The 16,401-nt window shown below is 53.8% G+C and overlaps 1 protein-coding gene across 1 annotated transcript; it reads right to left on the reverse strand.

The window, feature by feature from the left end:
• Nucleotides 1-323: 323 nt before the first annotated feature.
• Nucleotides 324-9,484, reverse strand: CEACAM16 (CEA cell adhesion molecule 16, tectorial membrane component). Its single transcript, XM_059905466.1, has 8 exons — nt 9,445-9,484; nt 8,662-8,782; nt 7,708-7,751; nt 7,048-7,392; nt 6,439-6,714; nt 5,212-5,490; nt 2,813-3,132; nt 324-736 (listed from the first exon to the last, which is right to left on the reverse strand). Exons 1-8 carry the CDS (start codon nt 9,482-9,484, stop codon nt 395-397), a joined length of 1,767 nt encoding a protein of 588 aa, XP_059761449.1. The 3' UTR covers nt 324-394.
• Between the last annotated feature and the right edge of the window lie 6,917 nt (nt 9,485-16,401).

Here is a 16,401-nt window from a genome sequence, read left to right on the forward strand (position 1 = left end):
CACATATCAGTCCCTGGGTTATGGAGTGAGGCGCAGTGTAGGGGAGGGCCGTGTTCAAACAGGGCAGCTGTTTGGTGCCACGGGAGGGGCACTCTTTGGGCCACTGGGAAGCAGGACCCTCAGATATAACCTGGGGAGATGTGGGAAGGGCCTAAGGCCCTGACATCAAGCAGTGGGGGCTTGGAGCCCTGTGCTTTGGGCACCCCTGCACATGCATGCAGCCAGACTGAGAATAATCTTGGGTGGGAAAAGAAGCAAGGGTGGCGACCAGGAATGGCAGGGTTGGGAGTGGTGGAAGGAGAGGCTGACACAGGCGTGTGTTAACCAGGATGTTTATAGCCTCTGTGGCTCTCCGACAGCTCAGTGAAGGAGCAGGGCCCTGTTGGCTCTAACTCTAGGGTGGAAGCAGGAGAACCGTGAACCATGGTCCTGCATCCTTGCTGGAAGCAAGTGGTCCTCCACTCAGGGGGAGGAAACAAGGAGGGTGGCACGAAGAGCTGGTCTCTCTGGAGGTCTCCAGGGCCATGGTGCTACTCCAGGGCTGTGGGGGAGGATGGGGCACAGGGGTGGAGGAGGCCGTCAGGGAGGTAGGGGACCAGGTCCCCAGTGCCCCCATTCCTTCTTCTCCCCTGCCCAACCCTGGCCTCCCAGCGGCCCCACCCGCCCCATGCTCAGCCTGTGCCAGGTTCAGGTTCAGGAAGGTGGCGTTGGTCCTTGTGCGAGGAAGGGAGGTTGACTGTGAGAAGAGAGACAGAGTGAAAAGGAATTCCGAGGCTTCATCGGGGGTGGCCTGCTTCATTGACCAGCCTTCTCCCCCACAACACTGACCCAGAAAACTAGGGTTTGATGAGTGAATGGGTGAAGGAGGGTGCTAGGGTGTCTGGCAGTGATTGGGTCCCTGATCCTGAAAGGTTCAAGTCTGAGGGAGGGGGGGTCACTGTCCTTAACTCAGGGACATGGCTTCTGAGACTGCCTGCTCTGATGGGGGAGGCAAGGCTCCAGGGACATGACACCTCAGACCTCTGGGGCTGCTCAGTCTGAGGGCGGAGACACGGTCCCCAACATCTGGGAGCTCCCAGTCTGATGGGGGAGACATTGTTCCTGACTTCTGGGAGCTCCCAGTCTGATGGAGGAGACATTGTTCCTGACTTCTGGGAGCTCCCAGTCTGAGGGGGGAGACACGGTCCCCAACATCTGGGAGCTCCCAGTCTGATGGGGGAGACATTGTTCCTGACTTCTGGGAGCTCCCAGTCTGATGGGGGAGACATTGTTCCTGACTTCTGGGAGCTCCCAGTCTGATGGGGGAGACATTGTTCCTGACTTCTGGGAGCTCCCAGTCTGATGGAGGAGACATTGTTCCTGACTTCTGGGAGCTCCCAGTCTGATGGAGGAGACATTGTTCCTGACTTCTGGGAGCTCCCAGTCTGAGGGGGGAGACACGGTCCCCAACATCTGGGAGCTCCCAGTCTGATGGAGGAGACATTGTTCCTGACTTCTGGGAGCTCCCAGTCTGATGGGGGAGACATTGTTCCTGACTTCTGGGAGCTCCCAGTCTGAGGGGGGAGACATTGTTCCTGACTTCTGGGAGCTCCCAGTCTGATGGAGGAGACATTGTTCCTGACTTCTGGGAGCTCCCAGTCTGAGGGGGGAGACACGGTCCCCAACATCTGGGAGCTCCCAGTCTGATGGAGGAGACATTGTTCCTGACTTCTGGGAGCTCCCAGTCTGATGGAGGAGACATTGTTCCTGACTTCTGGGAGCTCCCAGTCTGAGGGGGGAGACACGGTCCCCAACATCTGGGAGCTCCCAGTCTGATGGAGGAGACATTGTTCCTGACTTCTGGGAGCTCCCAGTCTGATGGAGGAGACATTGTTCCTGACTTCTGGGAGCTCCCAGTCTGATGGAGGAGACATTGTTCCTGACTTCTGGGAGCTCCCAGTCTGATGGAGGAGACATTGTTCCTGACTTCTGGGAGCTCCCAGTCTGATGGGGAGACACGGTCCCCAACATCTGGGAGCTCCCAGTCTGATGGGGGAGACATTGTTCCTGACTTCTGGGAGCTCCCAGTCTGATGGGGAGACCGGTCCCCAACATCTGGGAGCTCCCAGTCTGATGGAGGAGACACTGTTCCTGACTTCTGGGAGCTCCCAGTCTGACTGGGAGTCATGGTTCCCATCATCTAGAAATTCCCATTCTGATGGAAGAGACATTGTTCCTGAACATAGGGAATTTCCAGTCTGAAGAGGAAACACAATTCCCACCACCTAGAAATCTCCATCCTGATGGAGGAGATCGTCCCTATTTCAGTTTGAGAGATTAATTTACCTTCTGAGAGTAGGAATTCTGTTCTCACTCTTATTGTAACGCAAAGCATGAAACATGATCCCCATTGTCGAGGTTGACAGTCTGAAGAGGGAGGCAGGATCCGCCCCCTGTACCTCTAGTCTGATGGGAGAGCTAAACGCCCATCATTAGCCTATTCCCCCAGTATGGTGGTAGAGGCAGTACCTCCTGTGTTTTATGGTCCAGGAAAAAGGATGCCTTACCCTCAGACTACACACTGTATTTTAAAACCTTTGGTCTGGTGTGCCTCTTACAGAAGAGAGAAGGCATGGAAGCCCCGTTTAGTGTCCCCAGTCTGATGGAGGAAGCCTATCTACCCCTGGTCTAGGTCATCAGTTTGACAGAAGAGGCACGAGCTCCATTTGGGGAGTCCCAAGTCAGATGGAGAAAGCGGAGCCCCTCTTCTGGGAGCCCTTGTCTGAAAAGAGGCCCCCCTCTCCCCGTCCCCTCCCGCACACTCACGGGCCACCTGCAGCTCCACTTCCAGCGTCTCAGTCTTGCCCTGCAGCGTGACGGTCTTGAGTGTGTAGCGGCCGGCGTCGGTGAGGTTCAGCTTCTGCACCAGCAGCGAGCAGTTGGCAAAGCCCACCTCCCGGCCTGTGTGCGCGGGGCCTGCGATCCAGTTCCCCGACGGCAGTTGGCTGAGCAGCCGATTGGGCTCGGAGGCAGGCCCGCGGTACCAGGCATAGACCAGCAGATCCTTGGGGTAGCCCTGTACGGTCAGTGTCACGTCCTGGCCCTCCATCGGCCTGGTCGGCATCGGCACGATTGTCATGGCGACCGCGGCCGCTGGGGAGAGAGCGAGGGGGGCTGGGTCAGCTGCGCCTTCGCGGGGCAGAGCGTCCCCCGCCCACCCCCGGCCAGCTCACATATGCCTCCCCCAGCTGGCACTCCCCATGCGGGTTGGAGGGAGGGAGACAGAGGAAGGAGGTGACTTGTGTGGTATGGAGGTGGATTGTGTGTCTCAGCAATGCCTGTCTGCCAGGGAGCTGTCTTCACCCGTCAGATTGAGAAACCCCAGTGGGGGCTGTCTCTTCCCCCATTAGACTAGGAATTTCCAGCCTTTGGGGAAATATCTCTCCCATTAAACTGGAAGACCCTAGAGGGTTGAGTCATGTCTCCTCCATCAGATTGGAAATTCTCAGAATATGGGGGCCGTGTCTCCCCCATCGGATAGTTGGGAGCTGTGTACTCCAGGTGTCGTCTCTTCTGTCAGCTCAAGAGACCTCAGAATATGGGGGCTATAGTTCCCCATCAGGTTGAAAGATTCCAGAGGGTGGGAGGCCATGTCTCCTCCATCAGATTGGAAATTCCAGATTATTTTCAGGCTGGGTCTTTCCAGTCAGGCTGGGGACGCCAGAACTTGAATGGGGGCATGTCTATCCCATCAGACTGGAAATTCCTAGAAAGTGGGGGGCTTGTACTCCCCCATCAGATTGGGAGTACCCCAAAGGTGGGAAATGTGTCTCCCCCATCAGACTAGGAATTCTTAAAAAAAAAAAAAAAAAAGCCATGTCTCCTCAAGACCATGTCTCCCCCATCAGAATACAAAATCTCCTCAAGTGTCTCCTGTGTCTCCTCCATCTGACCGGAAGCTCACTGAGGGTGTCTGTCATGTCTCCTTCATCACTGCTGGAATGGAGTGTGAGGCATTGCCTCTTCTCCCTGACTGGCAGCTCTTGAATAGGGAGGCTATGCTTCCCTGTTTCAAGGCCATCTCTGCAAGGGCAGAGACCATGTCTCCTCCGTCAGATCAGAGTCTCGCCCAGGTGGAAGAAGGGTGACGTCTCCCTTTCCTCTGTCTCTCCCCTGGCACCTGCCACAGGGGTGCTGACGGTTTAGGAGGCCGTTGGGGGCGCTCTACCCACTCCCTGCACATACCTGCACACCTTGGACACCCCCCCCCCCCATCTTGACCTGCACAGACAGGGCTCTGGACAGCGCCTGAGGTCATCCGGTCCACCCCCCTGTCTCCTGCCAAGACCAGCTGCTAAGGCCCCAGTAGGGTGGGGCAGGAGGTACACTTACCTCTGGGAATGCCATTTCTGCTTTGGGTGAAAGAGTATCCACCCTTTGGATGAGGCCCAGCCTGTTAGTAAGAGGGAGGGAGGAGGGAGGGAAGGACCGTTCCCACTGTCCCTGGGAGATGGTGGCCACTTGGGAAGGAACCAAGGTGGAATGAATGAGGCCCTAATGTTCAAAGCCACCATCCCCAGGGGGATGAGAAAATGTCCCCTGAGGATCCTGATGGCTCTGAGAGCACCAGCTGTGTCTGCACTACCCCCACCGCCAGGTTGTTTCAGGACAGAGGCAAGACAGTGCCTCTCTCGCTGTGTTTTTCCATTTGCCAACGACTGGCTGTGATTTTCCAGGAGTGTATGCGTGTACGCGTGTGTGCGCGTGCGCACACCGGCATCTGGGCCAGATAACTGGGTTATCTAGTTGGATGCGCTGAGGTTCAGCTGTCTGTTTGGCAGGGAGTGGGTCCAGCCTGGAGCAGCTGTGACAGACTGAATTTAGAACATGGGCACCCATATGAAGGGACATCCGAATGTTCTCCCACTCTGCAGCTGCACGGTTTGGGACATGTGGCCCATTTCTCACTTTGCCAACCCTCAAGGAAGAGAGCCTGATTTGTCAGTTGTTTTCTGGGTGACAAGGCACAGACTGCCTCTTTTTGTCACCTGGATGAAGAGGGTCCACCTGATATGCCACTTTGTCACTTGGCCAACGAATGGGTTGAGAATCTCTCACTCTCCAATCATCTCTTGGGCAAATGGTGGCCTAATGGCGGGTAGAGCAACCAAAGCTTGAGTCCAGCTGGGCCTCCATGAAGGGGAGGGGTTGGTCAGGCCGGGGACGACTCACCAGAGAGTTTGACCACCACTGAGGCAGATCCAGACAGCAGGGTCTTGGGGTTCTTAGCAATACACGTGTACGTGCCCTCCTGGGCTGCCGTCATGCTACTGATGTTGAGGTGGTCTTGGCCATTCTTTAAGGCCCGCCCGTTGAAGACCCACATGTACTCAGGCTCCGGGCAGGACCGGGACACGCACCACAGCGTGAGAGATGTGTTGAAATCGACTTTGATGGTGCAGCCCGTGCGGGTGGTGGAATCCTGGAGGATGGCCACGCGTTCTGGGCCAACTGTGGGGGGGTGGGAGGGAGAGAAACGGGGCAGTGGAGGGAGAGGGTGGTCGAGGTGGGCACCCCCCTGGCTTTCTTTCCACCAGGATGGGCCCCTGGGAGTATCTGGAGGGGAAAAAGAGCTCTGGCCTTTTCGAATCCCACATGGATCTCTAACTTGCTCTGAGATCTTGACAATCACCTTCCCTCTCAGGGGAATCTCAGTTTTCTCTTCTGTAAAAAGAGGGTGTTGGGCCAGACAACATTTCAAGATATTTTTGAAATCTATGGTTTCCATTAAAAAAAAAAAAAAAAGTCTAAATGGTTTCTGATAAGCCATTCTAAGAGTCTAGAATTCTAGCGTTCCAAGAGCAGATGTTTCTATGTTCTAGGATTCTAAGATTCTAGAAATCTATGTTTCTAAGATTCTAGGGTTGGGTGGCTCTAAGGTTTTAGAATTAGATTCTAAGATTCTAAGAATTTCTGCTTCTAGAGTTTCTAGGATTCTCAGAGTCTAGAATCCAGTGCTTCTTAAATCCAGAATGCCCTGGTTGTAGGATTCTAGGTTCTAAGTTTATCTACATTGCCGGCCCTCGTGTACCTGAGTGATTTCCTTTCTCTGGATGCCACACTGCATATCTGCTGCCCCTGGGAATGACTCCATGCTTTGGTTATGTTTTTAATTTTATTTCCCCTCCCATTCCACCACTCACGCCATCCCCCCTCCCTTTCAAAACCGACCAGTCCTGGAGGTATTGATTCAAAGGGAAGGATTATTCCATTTCAAAGGTGGTCTTTCGTCCTTAGGAGATGGGTCAAGTGCATTTTATGAGGAATCCCTGCTTTCTAACCCCAGCTGGCCTACTGACTCACTGCATGCCCTTGGGCACTCTCTCCTGGCCTCAGTTTCCCCATCTATGAGGTTGGGGCACTGGGTATCTCTGCAGGGGCTGGGCCAGGAGGACTCACAGTACACGGTCAGGTTGATGGGCTCGCTGCGGCTGACACTGACCGGGTTCCAGACCTCACACTGGTAGGTTCCGGCCTCCTCCTTGCGGATGCCGTGCCGGGTCAGCACCCGGCCGTCAGGGGACAGGCCGAGGCGGACGGCGATGGGCAGGGTGTCGCCGTTGAAGAACCAGCGGACCTCGGCGGGGCTGGGGCTGCTGCATGTCAGGCGCAGGGTGTCCCGGCGCTCCACCAACGCCGTGCCGTTGGTCATGACCACAGGCTGGGCCAGGATCTCTGTGGGGCAAGAGACAGAGGGGGAGGGGGCCGGGCACTGCCTGCTTCCAGGGCCTCCCCCTCCCCAGGCAGGGGGCATGGCTGGATCCCGGTGGTGCCCCTGAACCCCCAGCCAGAGGGGCAAAGAACAGGTTGAGAGGCAGGTTTAATCCCAGAAGCCATCTGGGAGGAGGTGCGCATTTTAATGTTATTTTAGGTCAGGTTTTTTTTTTTTTTTTGATGGTTTTAATATTTTTTAGAGTTTTTTTTGTTTGTTTTTGTTTTTTAAAGAAGGATTGGGAAGGAGATGGGGAAGCCCAGCTGGGGAAGAGGGGGCTCTGGGGGGTGTCTCACCATAGACCTGCAAGCGTCCGTAGCCCACCTCCGTCTGAAATTGCCTGTTGAGAGTCTGCAGGATGTAGGTGCCCGAGTGCCCGGGCAGGGCGCCCTGGATGTCCAGGCCGCCGTCGGGGCGCACAGCCTCCCGCCCCGTGTGGGCCGGGCCAGGGGTCTCATCGCCTGTGCTTACGATGTAGCTGGCCACCAGGTAAGACAGACTGAGCGTGGGCCCCGCATACCAGTTGTAGGCAAGCAGCTCCCCTGAAAGCCCTTGGACAGCCAGTGTGACGTTGTCGCCCTCGGCTGGCTGGGCAGGCTCGGGGGTGATAGTGATCTCGGCCCCCGCGCTCAGGAAAGCGGCTGAGGAAAAGGAGCCAGAGGGGTGGGATGAGGTGGACTTGATCGCTCCCCACGTTTGATGGAGGGGGAGATGTGGCTCCTGGCACATGTGTTCCTCCCACAAGTAAGTGCGCAGAAGCTGTCAGCCAGGTGTGGAGTCTCAGTCCTGGGGAGGGGGCTGTGATCTGAGGGTTGGATTTGATGGGCTATGCTAAGGATCTAGCCTAAGTCTTTGCGCACAGCAAGCTCACAGCACATGCTCAGCCTGCAGGACCTTGGATACCACCCAGAGGGTTCCCCCCCTCCCGCTGTGAGAGTCACTAGGCCTCCACTTACGAGTGCAGCCCCTGGGCCCCGACTCCCGGTCCGGCGCCCTTCCTCTGCCTCTCCAGAGGCAGAAAGTAGGGCCGTGATTAATACACTCCACCCCTTCTGTTCTCAACCCAACAGATAAGCCCCAAACCTGACTAGCTGGTTGGGGCTGCCTGGGTTTGAATTGTGTGTGGTTGCCTGGATTGGGAAGACGCGGCGGTTCTCACGTAAGAAGTGCTTACATGCTTGGCTTGGTTTCTGGTACTTTCCGTGCTGATAAAGGCTGACTATGAGCGAGGCCTCTGGGTCTAGCGCTCAGCCCTGCCGCTTTCTGGCTGTGTGACCCTGACCGGTGCCTTGACCTCTCTGAGCCTCAGGCTTCTGGTCTATGGAGTGGGGGGTCATGGGTGGGCCTTCTTCATAGGGTGGTTATGAATACGTGGAAAGCATTTAGAATAGCATCCAGTAAGCACTAGTAAATGCTGCTTGGAATGACCTTCAAACGACCCCAGGAGTTAGGCCCATTTCATAGATGAGGAAACTGAGGCTGAGAAGAGGAAGGCAACTGCCCAAACCATAGCCTGAGGGAGGGGCAGAGTGGCTGGTTACAACTTGCTCTAGTTAAGGCTTCCAGAGCTCAGTAAGTGTTTGCCACATGAATGAAGGCATAGCAGTGGTTCCCTTGCCCTAGCCTACACCCCACTCTTAGAAATCTCCAAAGTCCACCCTGAAAACCTCTCTGGGTGACGGTCCCCAGCCTGCCCCACACTGGTGACTCTTAGCGGAGCAAATTGTGCCTGTGTGAAGCAGAGCTATCCTCCGGACGTGCTGGATTTCCGGCTGACACCTTCCCTCCCCAGGCCGGGGATCCCCTCCCTTCCCCGAGGCCGTGGGGGCTGAGGTTCTGGGGGCGCCATTCTCGCTCACCACTGAGGAGGAGCCAGCTGCATCTGGTCAGCACCATCTTTCACCCCAAACCCAGCTCTTGGAGACAGCGGCGTTGGCGGCCCGATGCTCCGAGACCCTTCCTGGTTGGGGTTTGGCTCCGTCTGGCGCCGGACCTGGGAGGGTTCGGTGATTTGGAGCCGGGGGAGATCACCTGAATTTGGAGGGATCGAGTCACCGAGGATCTGGGGCCCCGTTTGGGTACCAGAGCAGGTGTGGCAGGCACGGGCCAGGGGCCACGACCTGGCCAGGCCTCCTGGGGCGCTGCCTAAACTTCTTTGTGCCGAGGACCCAGGTTTGGTACCAGGAGAAGAACCAGGTCATCGGGGAGGAGGAAGGAGGGGCAGGGGAAGATTTTAGGGCAGTTCTTACCCACGGCCCAGGCCCTGGTCTCCCTGGTGAACTTGGGGGTCACCAAGGGATAAAACCCATCTGTTGTGACTGCCGTTTTCCCAGCCCCAAAGCTGTGGGTGACCTTTAGGTGTCATCTCAGTGGCTGCCCTGTGCTGTGAGCACTGTCAGAACCCCCACTGGCAGATGGGGAAACTGAGGCACCAGGTAAGGGCTCTGACTTACCCAAGTTCCTGCAGGTGGGGGAGGCCTGTGTGGCTCTGTTTCCAAAGCCACACAGAAGGGAAGGCTGGCGGCTGCACACTTCCTTTGGGGCTCTGCTTCTTGGCCTCCTGCGTGGGGCTGAGAAATCCACATTCTCTCTCTTCTCCTCCTGAGGCCTTGTTGTTTCTATATGTCAAATGGGTGTATGTGGAGACTTTGGGGCTACAGAGAGTCCAGTTTTGACCTTGGCTCTGCACTTACTGGAAGTGGGGCTGGGAGCAACCCCTTCCTGAGTCTCCATTGACTGCTCTGAAAAAGAGGGATGGTGTGGCCCCTACTCAGGGTTGTTGAGAGCAGATGCTACATGTCAGGAAGTTAGCCAGCACCTGGCAGAGTCGGGTCCCAAACATGAGGTGTGGTTGACGTTACTGGACCTAGTTCCACTCTTCCCAGCTTCCATGACCCTGGGCAAGTTATGGAGCCCACTGGGCCTCAGTTTCCTCATCTGTAAAATGGGAGTCATGATAGTACACTCCTCATGGACTGTTGTAAAAAATGAAATGAGTGAACTTGTGTGAAGTACTTACCACGATGCCTGGCACGGAGCAAGGCTCAAGAAATCACTCATTCATTTATCCTACAAATATTGAGTGAGCATAGATTGTCTGCCAGGCACTGTCCTAGAGGCTGGTAGGTAAAATCCCTGCCCTCATGGGGCTGACATTTGCAGGGTAAACAAATAAACAAAGTCTATTTCACACTGGATGGAGATAAGTGCTTCGGGGGGGAAAAATAAAGCCAGGAAGGGACTTACCTGGTGGTCCAGTGGTCAAGACTCCGTGCTCCCAATGCAGGGGACCCGGGTTCAATCCCTGGTGAGGGAACTAAGATCTCGCATGCCACTCAGTGTGGCCAAAAAAGAAAAAGAAAAAGAAAAAAAAAAAAAGCCAGGAAGGGGGCTGGTGATTTTGGAGTTGGGGGCAGAGTGGGGGGGTCAGGGAGGCTGTCTCTGGGAAGATGATGTGGGCAGAGGCCATGGAGGGATCTGGGGGAAAAGTGTTCTTGACAAACGTGTTATTATTGGTATCTTAATGGCTTCTGGGTCCTGGTTTCTCCAAGGCCCGAGCATCCTGCTTCTGGGCAGGGGGCCATACCTGTGGCTCACCTGTCCTGGTTTGCTCCTCCAGCACCTCGTCCTGAGCTGCCCTGGCAGGGCGGGGCTCTGATGTGGGGGTAGTGTGAGGTGAGAAGGGTGGGTGCGGCCAGGTGAGTTGTGGGTGACCTGGCGCCTCCTGTTCCCTCCACCCCTCCTGTGACCTCACCTCACCCTTCTCTGTCCTGGCCCAGCCCTCTCCCCTGAGCCCGGGACCGGGACCTCGTCCTAAGTGTCATTCAGGATGCCTGCCCCCCTCCCCCGATGTCCCTGGGCACCTCTCCCTCACCCTGTCCCAAACTGACCTCGACAACATCTTCCCCCAGACCTGCTCCTTTTCCCTGTCCTCTTATCAGGGATTGGCGCCACCATCCACCGTCACTGGGACAGAGAGACTGGGCCTTGTCCCTGAAGTCCAATCCCCCTCTCCCCATCGCATACCACACCCTATCATGCCTGCCTCTTAAATGCCCTGTGTGCCTTTGTCTCCCTCCCCATAGCCCCTGCCCTGGTCCAGGTCTCCCCACCCACAACCTTGTCTGGCTTCCCCTCCCCAACTCCTCCCTGGTCTCTGGCCCTGGTTTGGCCCCCTCTTGGTGCCCAGAACCTGCTATGGCTCCCCACTGCCCTCAGGAGAAAGCCCAGCTCCTCACTGTGGCCCTGCATGGCCTGGCCCCTGCCTGCTTGACCAGCCTCACGGAACATCCCTTCCTTCTGGGAACTCTCTGCTCCAGTTATTCTGCCTCACTTGTGCTCTCTCTACCCAGCACATCCCTGCTTCCCTCTGCTCTATTTCATTGCCTATGCAACAACTCCTCCTCCTCCTCCAGGAAGCCCTCCTTGACTCTCAGACTGGGTTAGGTGCAACCCTCATCCCCAGTCCCAGCCCTGACCACCCTGGGTCCTTACTGTCAGGGGGTTGGTTTGTTTCTTCAAATGGACTGTGAGTCGTGGGAGGGCAAGACCAGGGCTGTTGTGGTCACCACCATGTCCCCAGCACTGCCCAGCACAGGATCAGATACAGAGCAGAGGCTGAGAGAGTGTTTGTGGAACTGGACACCAGGGGTAGATGACACAGAGAGAGGAGTCTCCAGGGAGGTCCAGATTTCTGGTGATTTGCCGTCTGGCTGAGGAGCGGGAAGAGTTGCGGCTATTAGAGACTAGGGGGCAGATCCCGGCTTTTGTCCAGACGCCGCCATGTTTCCATACCACCCACAGCATCACACCGACCCTTCTCTGCTGTCCTTGCCCTTCCCGGTCCGCTCCCAGCCTTCACCTCCCCAGCCCTTCCTCAGGTGCTCCCGGACATGAGCCCAGATTTTTGGTCCAGTTGAGCCCTGCAGTTTCTTGAACACCTACTATGTGCCAGGCCCAGAGGGCAGAAAGTAAACCTGGCTACCCTGGGCAGGGGCCTTTGCCTGTCTGGGAGGTGGGTGGTGGGTGATCATGACACTGACCTCCCTGGGATTCCTCTGAGGGTGAGGGACAGCAGGCGCGTGGCAGGCTCAATGCTGTGCCTGCCCCAAAGTGGGCACTGGGGGCCATTGTTCATTCACCTTTTTTTTTTTTTTTTTTTAGGTTTCAAGCAAGAGAAACAAAAGAAAAAAGCTTTATTCAGGCACTGTTTTTCCCCTTAGTCTTTTTTTTTTTTTTTTTTTAATTTTGGCTCAAGGGATACTTGTGTGTTTTTTTTTTTTTTAATTAATTAATTAATTTATTTATTTTTGGCTGTGTTAGGTCTTCGTTTCTGTGCGAGGGTTTTCTCTAGTTGCGGCAAGCGGGGGCCACTCTTCATCGCGGTGCGCGGGCCTCTCACTATTGCGGCCTCTCTTGTTGCGGAGCACAGGCTCCAGACACTCAGGCTCAGTAGTTGTGGCTCACGGGCCCAGTTGCTCCGCGGCATGTGGGATCTTCCCAGACCAGGGCTCGAACCCGTGTCCCCTGCATTGGCAGGAGGATTCTCAACCACTGCGCCACCAGGGAAGCCCGTTCATTCACCTTTTTTTTTTTTTTTTTCATTCACCTTTTAACAAACTTTTACTGAGCATCTACCGCGTGCCAGGCACTGTGCTAGGCGCTGGATTATAGCCACAAATAGGACAGACAAAAATCCCTGCCCCATAGCGCTGACCTTTTGTTTGGGGAGATACTCAACTGACAAATAAACACAAACAGGTATAATATATCAGGTGGAGATAATGCTATGGAGAAGAAGAAAGCAGGGGAGGGGATGGAGGTGTCTAGGACACTGTTTCATGTAGGGCCGAGAGAAGATGTTTTAGGAGGCGACACTGGAGTAGAGTCTCAATGAGGGAGCTGTGCTGAATCTGGGGGAAAAGAATTCCAGGCGGAGGGAACAGCAAGTGCAAAGGCCCTGAGGCAGGAGTGTTTTGGTGAGTGTGAGGCTGGTGTGGCTGGAGCAGAGTGAGTGAGGGCAGAGAGGGAACAGGGGCGGATCCTGCAGGGCTCTGTGGGCCGCAGGAGGACTTTGGTTTTTACTCTGAGATGGGAGCCCTGGGAGGGATGTGAGCAGGAGAAGGATAGGAGCTGACTTAGGTGTCAATAGGATCTTCGGGCTGTGTGTGGGGAACAGACTGTGGGAGGTGAGGGCAGATGCTGGGAGGCAGGGAGGTGACTGCAATAGTCTAGCCGTGCTGTCCAGTATGGTAGCCACCACCATTAGCTTATCCGAGTTTAGATGAGCTGTGAGTGAAGAGTACATACCAAAGTGGTGAATATTTTGTAATGTACAGGAGCATTGAATCACTATGTTGTGCACCTGGAACTAACATAGTGTTGTAGGTCAATTTCACTTCAACTAAAAGAGGAGAAAGGACACGTAATCACAGTATCCTAATAGGTTCTGCAGTGAACAATATTTACATCGTTATAATGGTGCAAATGCTAATTATTGATATAATTAAAAGTATGATAAAATTTTGGGGAGAGGATGAGAGGAGAGGTGGAGGTATTAAAACGTCATCTCATAACATCTACAGATTAAAAGATTTTTTCTCTTCTTTTTATTGTATCTATAGGAGATGATAGATTTAACCAAGCCTACTGTGATAATCATTTCATAATATATGTAAATCAAATCATCATGCTGTACACTTTAAACTTATACAGTGATATACGTCAATTTTTTCTTTCTTTTTTCCTTTTGGCCATGCTGTGTGGCTTCTGGGATCTTAGTTCCCCGACCAGGGATTGAAACCGGGTCCTCCACAGTGAGAGCAAGGAGTCCTAACCACTTGACTGCCAGGGAACTCCCTATGTCAATTTTTTCTTAATAAAACTGGAAGAAAAAAAAGATTCTGAAGGTGAAAAAAAAAAAAAAAAACCACCAAATACTGAAGATTTATTGCAGACACACACACACAAAGAATGCAAAATAGATTGTTCACTTTTTATATTGAGTCCATTTTGAAATGATAACATTTTGCCTAGGTTGGGTAAAATAAATTCATTTCACCTGTTTCTTTTTACTTTTCTCCATGTGATACTAGGACATTTTAAAGTGTATATGTGGCTCACAACGTATCTACTGCATGGCCCGGGACCAAGCAGGAGGTGGTGGACCAGAGAGAGGAGAAGTGGCCAGATTGTTGATATATCTTACTAATGACACATTATCCATGTGGACATTGTTGGCTTTCCCTGTTAGCAAGCATCACCCTCCCTCCCTGAGAACCCATTTTGCAGACAAGGAAACTGAGGCTCAGGCCTTAGCTTCAGGAGGTTAGAGTGGGTAAGTCGTTATCTTCTCCGCAGCTGGGGACAAGTTTCTCTGACCTTGTTTTGTCAGCTCTCTCCCCCCACCCCTGCTCTCTTTTCTTACCAGCCACATCATTAATGCCCTAGGGAGCTGGAGGTGACCTGGGACCTCCTCATTCTGTCTCCCTGCTGAGACCCCGCCCACTACTGACTTAATATTTATAAGATGGCCTGGGCTCCCGTGGCAGGACCTTTGTCCTGTCCTCCTGGGCGAAGCTGAAGCGGGTTTCTGGACCCCCCTTTTCTGTTCCCCTTATCTCTTCAGAGCGAGGTTGAGGGAGATGTAATATTTACTCATGGATCTGACTTCAGGGTGTGGCTTCCTGTGCCGGCCTGGCAAGGTCTGGCCTTGGTCCTGGGGAGGCTGTTATGTCCCCTCAATTCCTCACCCTCGAAAGAACACCCAGGCTACTGTGCCAGAGGGAACAGGGGATTGGAGGGGCAAGCCTCAGACCTTCGCACGGGCTGTTCCTTTTAGCTGGATACCCGTCCCTTCCCCCCTCCCCCACTCCTTGTCCCCGTCTCACCTCATTCACCTGGGTTTTTCCAAGTCATTCGATCGTTTAACAAATATTTATTGAACACTGACTATCTGCCAGGCTGTGTTGGGCAGACAGGCAACATCCCTTTCCTTGTGGGGCTAAATCCTATTGGAGGGAGATGGGCCATAATCAAGAAACTGATAAAGCGTATCATGTCAGGTGGATATAAGTGCTATAAAAATATGAAATAGGGCAAGAGGATCGGGAGTGGCAGGGGTTGCTCTTTCGGTAGGGAGGGGTCAGGGAAGGTCTTTCTGAGGAGATGTTTGAGCTGAGACCTGAAGGAGGTGACCGAGGGGGACCGTGATGATCTGGGGGAAGAGTGTTTTTGGCAGAAGTCTCGGCAAGTGCAAAGGCCCTGGGGCAGGAAGGTCTTGGATGAGTGTGAGGGTGGCAAGAGGCGGGTGTGGCTGGAGCTGAGTGAGGGAGGGGGACAGTGGGAGGAGCTGGTTATAGAAGGAGCAGGGAACCCAGAACAGGGCGCTTTGGACGCCGCAAGGTGGCCCATTATAGATGAGTCAGGTGATGGTAAGGTCCAGCTTGTGGTATGAGAGCCAGTGAGGGACAGAAGGGAAGGGTCTAAGTGTGGGGTGAGGGGCTGCAGGGGGGCAGGTTGGTACTTGTGAGGGGCTGGGCTTTTCAGGAAGATGGTCGAGGGCAGGAAGTGAAGGGCAGAATTAGGGAGGTGGAGGGGAGCAGAGAGAGTACCAGGGTTCTCTGGGGACCCCAAAAGGGCCAGAAGGACCTGGGAGGGGTGACCTGGCTAGGTATCCTTCCTCTCTGGGCCTCATTTTTCCCATCAAGAATATGGGATGGGTTAGACTTGGGTTTAGAGTTATGGTTAAAAGCAATTTAAAAGCCATTTTTTATTCTGGAAAACTTCCAAAGTTTACACACTCATCAAAAGCAGAGGGCAGAACAATGTCCTTCCCCCCACATCCATCACCCAGCTTGAGCCAATCTTATTTCCTCTCCCCTACCCATGCTCCTTTCTAATTTAGTTGAAAGCAAATTCCAGCCATGGTATCCTTTTATTCATAGATACTTCAGCCTGTATCTCTAAAAGATAAGGACTCACAAAAAACAAAACAAAAACCAACCCTCACAATGTCATTATTTCACCTAAAATGTGAAAATAAAATCAACAATGAACAATTCCTTAGTATCTTCAATACCCAGCCAGTGACCAAATTTCCAGTCATCTCCTAAATGTCATAATCTCTTTACCAGCTTCATTGAGGCATACTTTTCATCCCATAATATTCACCTTGTGCAGCCATTCCCCAAATCTAGTTTTAGAACCCTTTCATCACCCGCAAGGGTTTCCTGGTGCTGAGATCCAAAAATGGTTCAATATTTTGAAATGTTTACTTCATCCGTGGAACGCTTTCCTCAAGCGAAATCTTCCTTGGAGCCCCAGTGTGTCCAGCAGATAAAAATACCTCGGTCTCAACACAGCCCACTCCCCCAGGTACAGAGACAAGCCTGCACTCTCATCAAAGGTGTGGAGGGTGGTGAGGGGGCGTTTACACCTCTGAAGCCAAGCTACCCACACCATCTGACCCCGGCAGACTCTTTCAGAGTGCAATGTCCTTTTGCACACAAAGGGGTTGAATTTGGGAGAGAAGGGTTTTCCCCATGAATCATAATCACTCTTGGTCATGGCCCAGCCCACTTCCTTCCCCACGCAGCCACTTCCTCGTTTGTAAAACAAGGAGCCACGGCCCTGAGAATCTAGACGTGCCG

This window comes from Balaenoptera ricei, chromosome 19 (genome assembly GCF_028023285.1).
Source record: "Balaenoptera ricei isolate mBalRic1 chromosome 19, mBalRic1.hap2, whole genome shotgun sequence".
Lineage (NCBI taxonomy): Eukaryota > Metazoa > Chordata > Mammalia > Artiodactyla > Balaenopteridae > Balaenoptera > Balaenoptera ricei.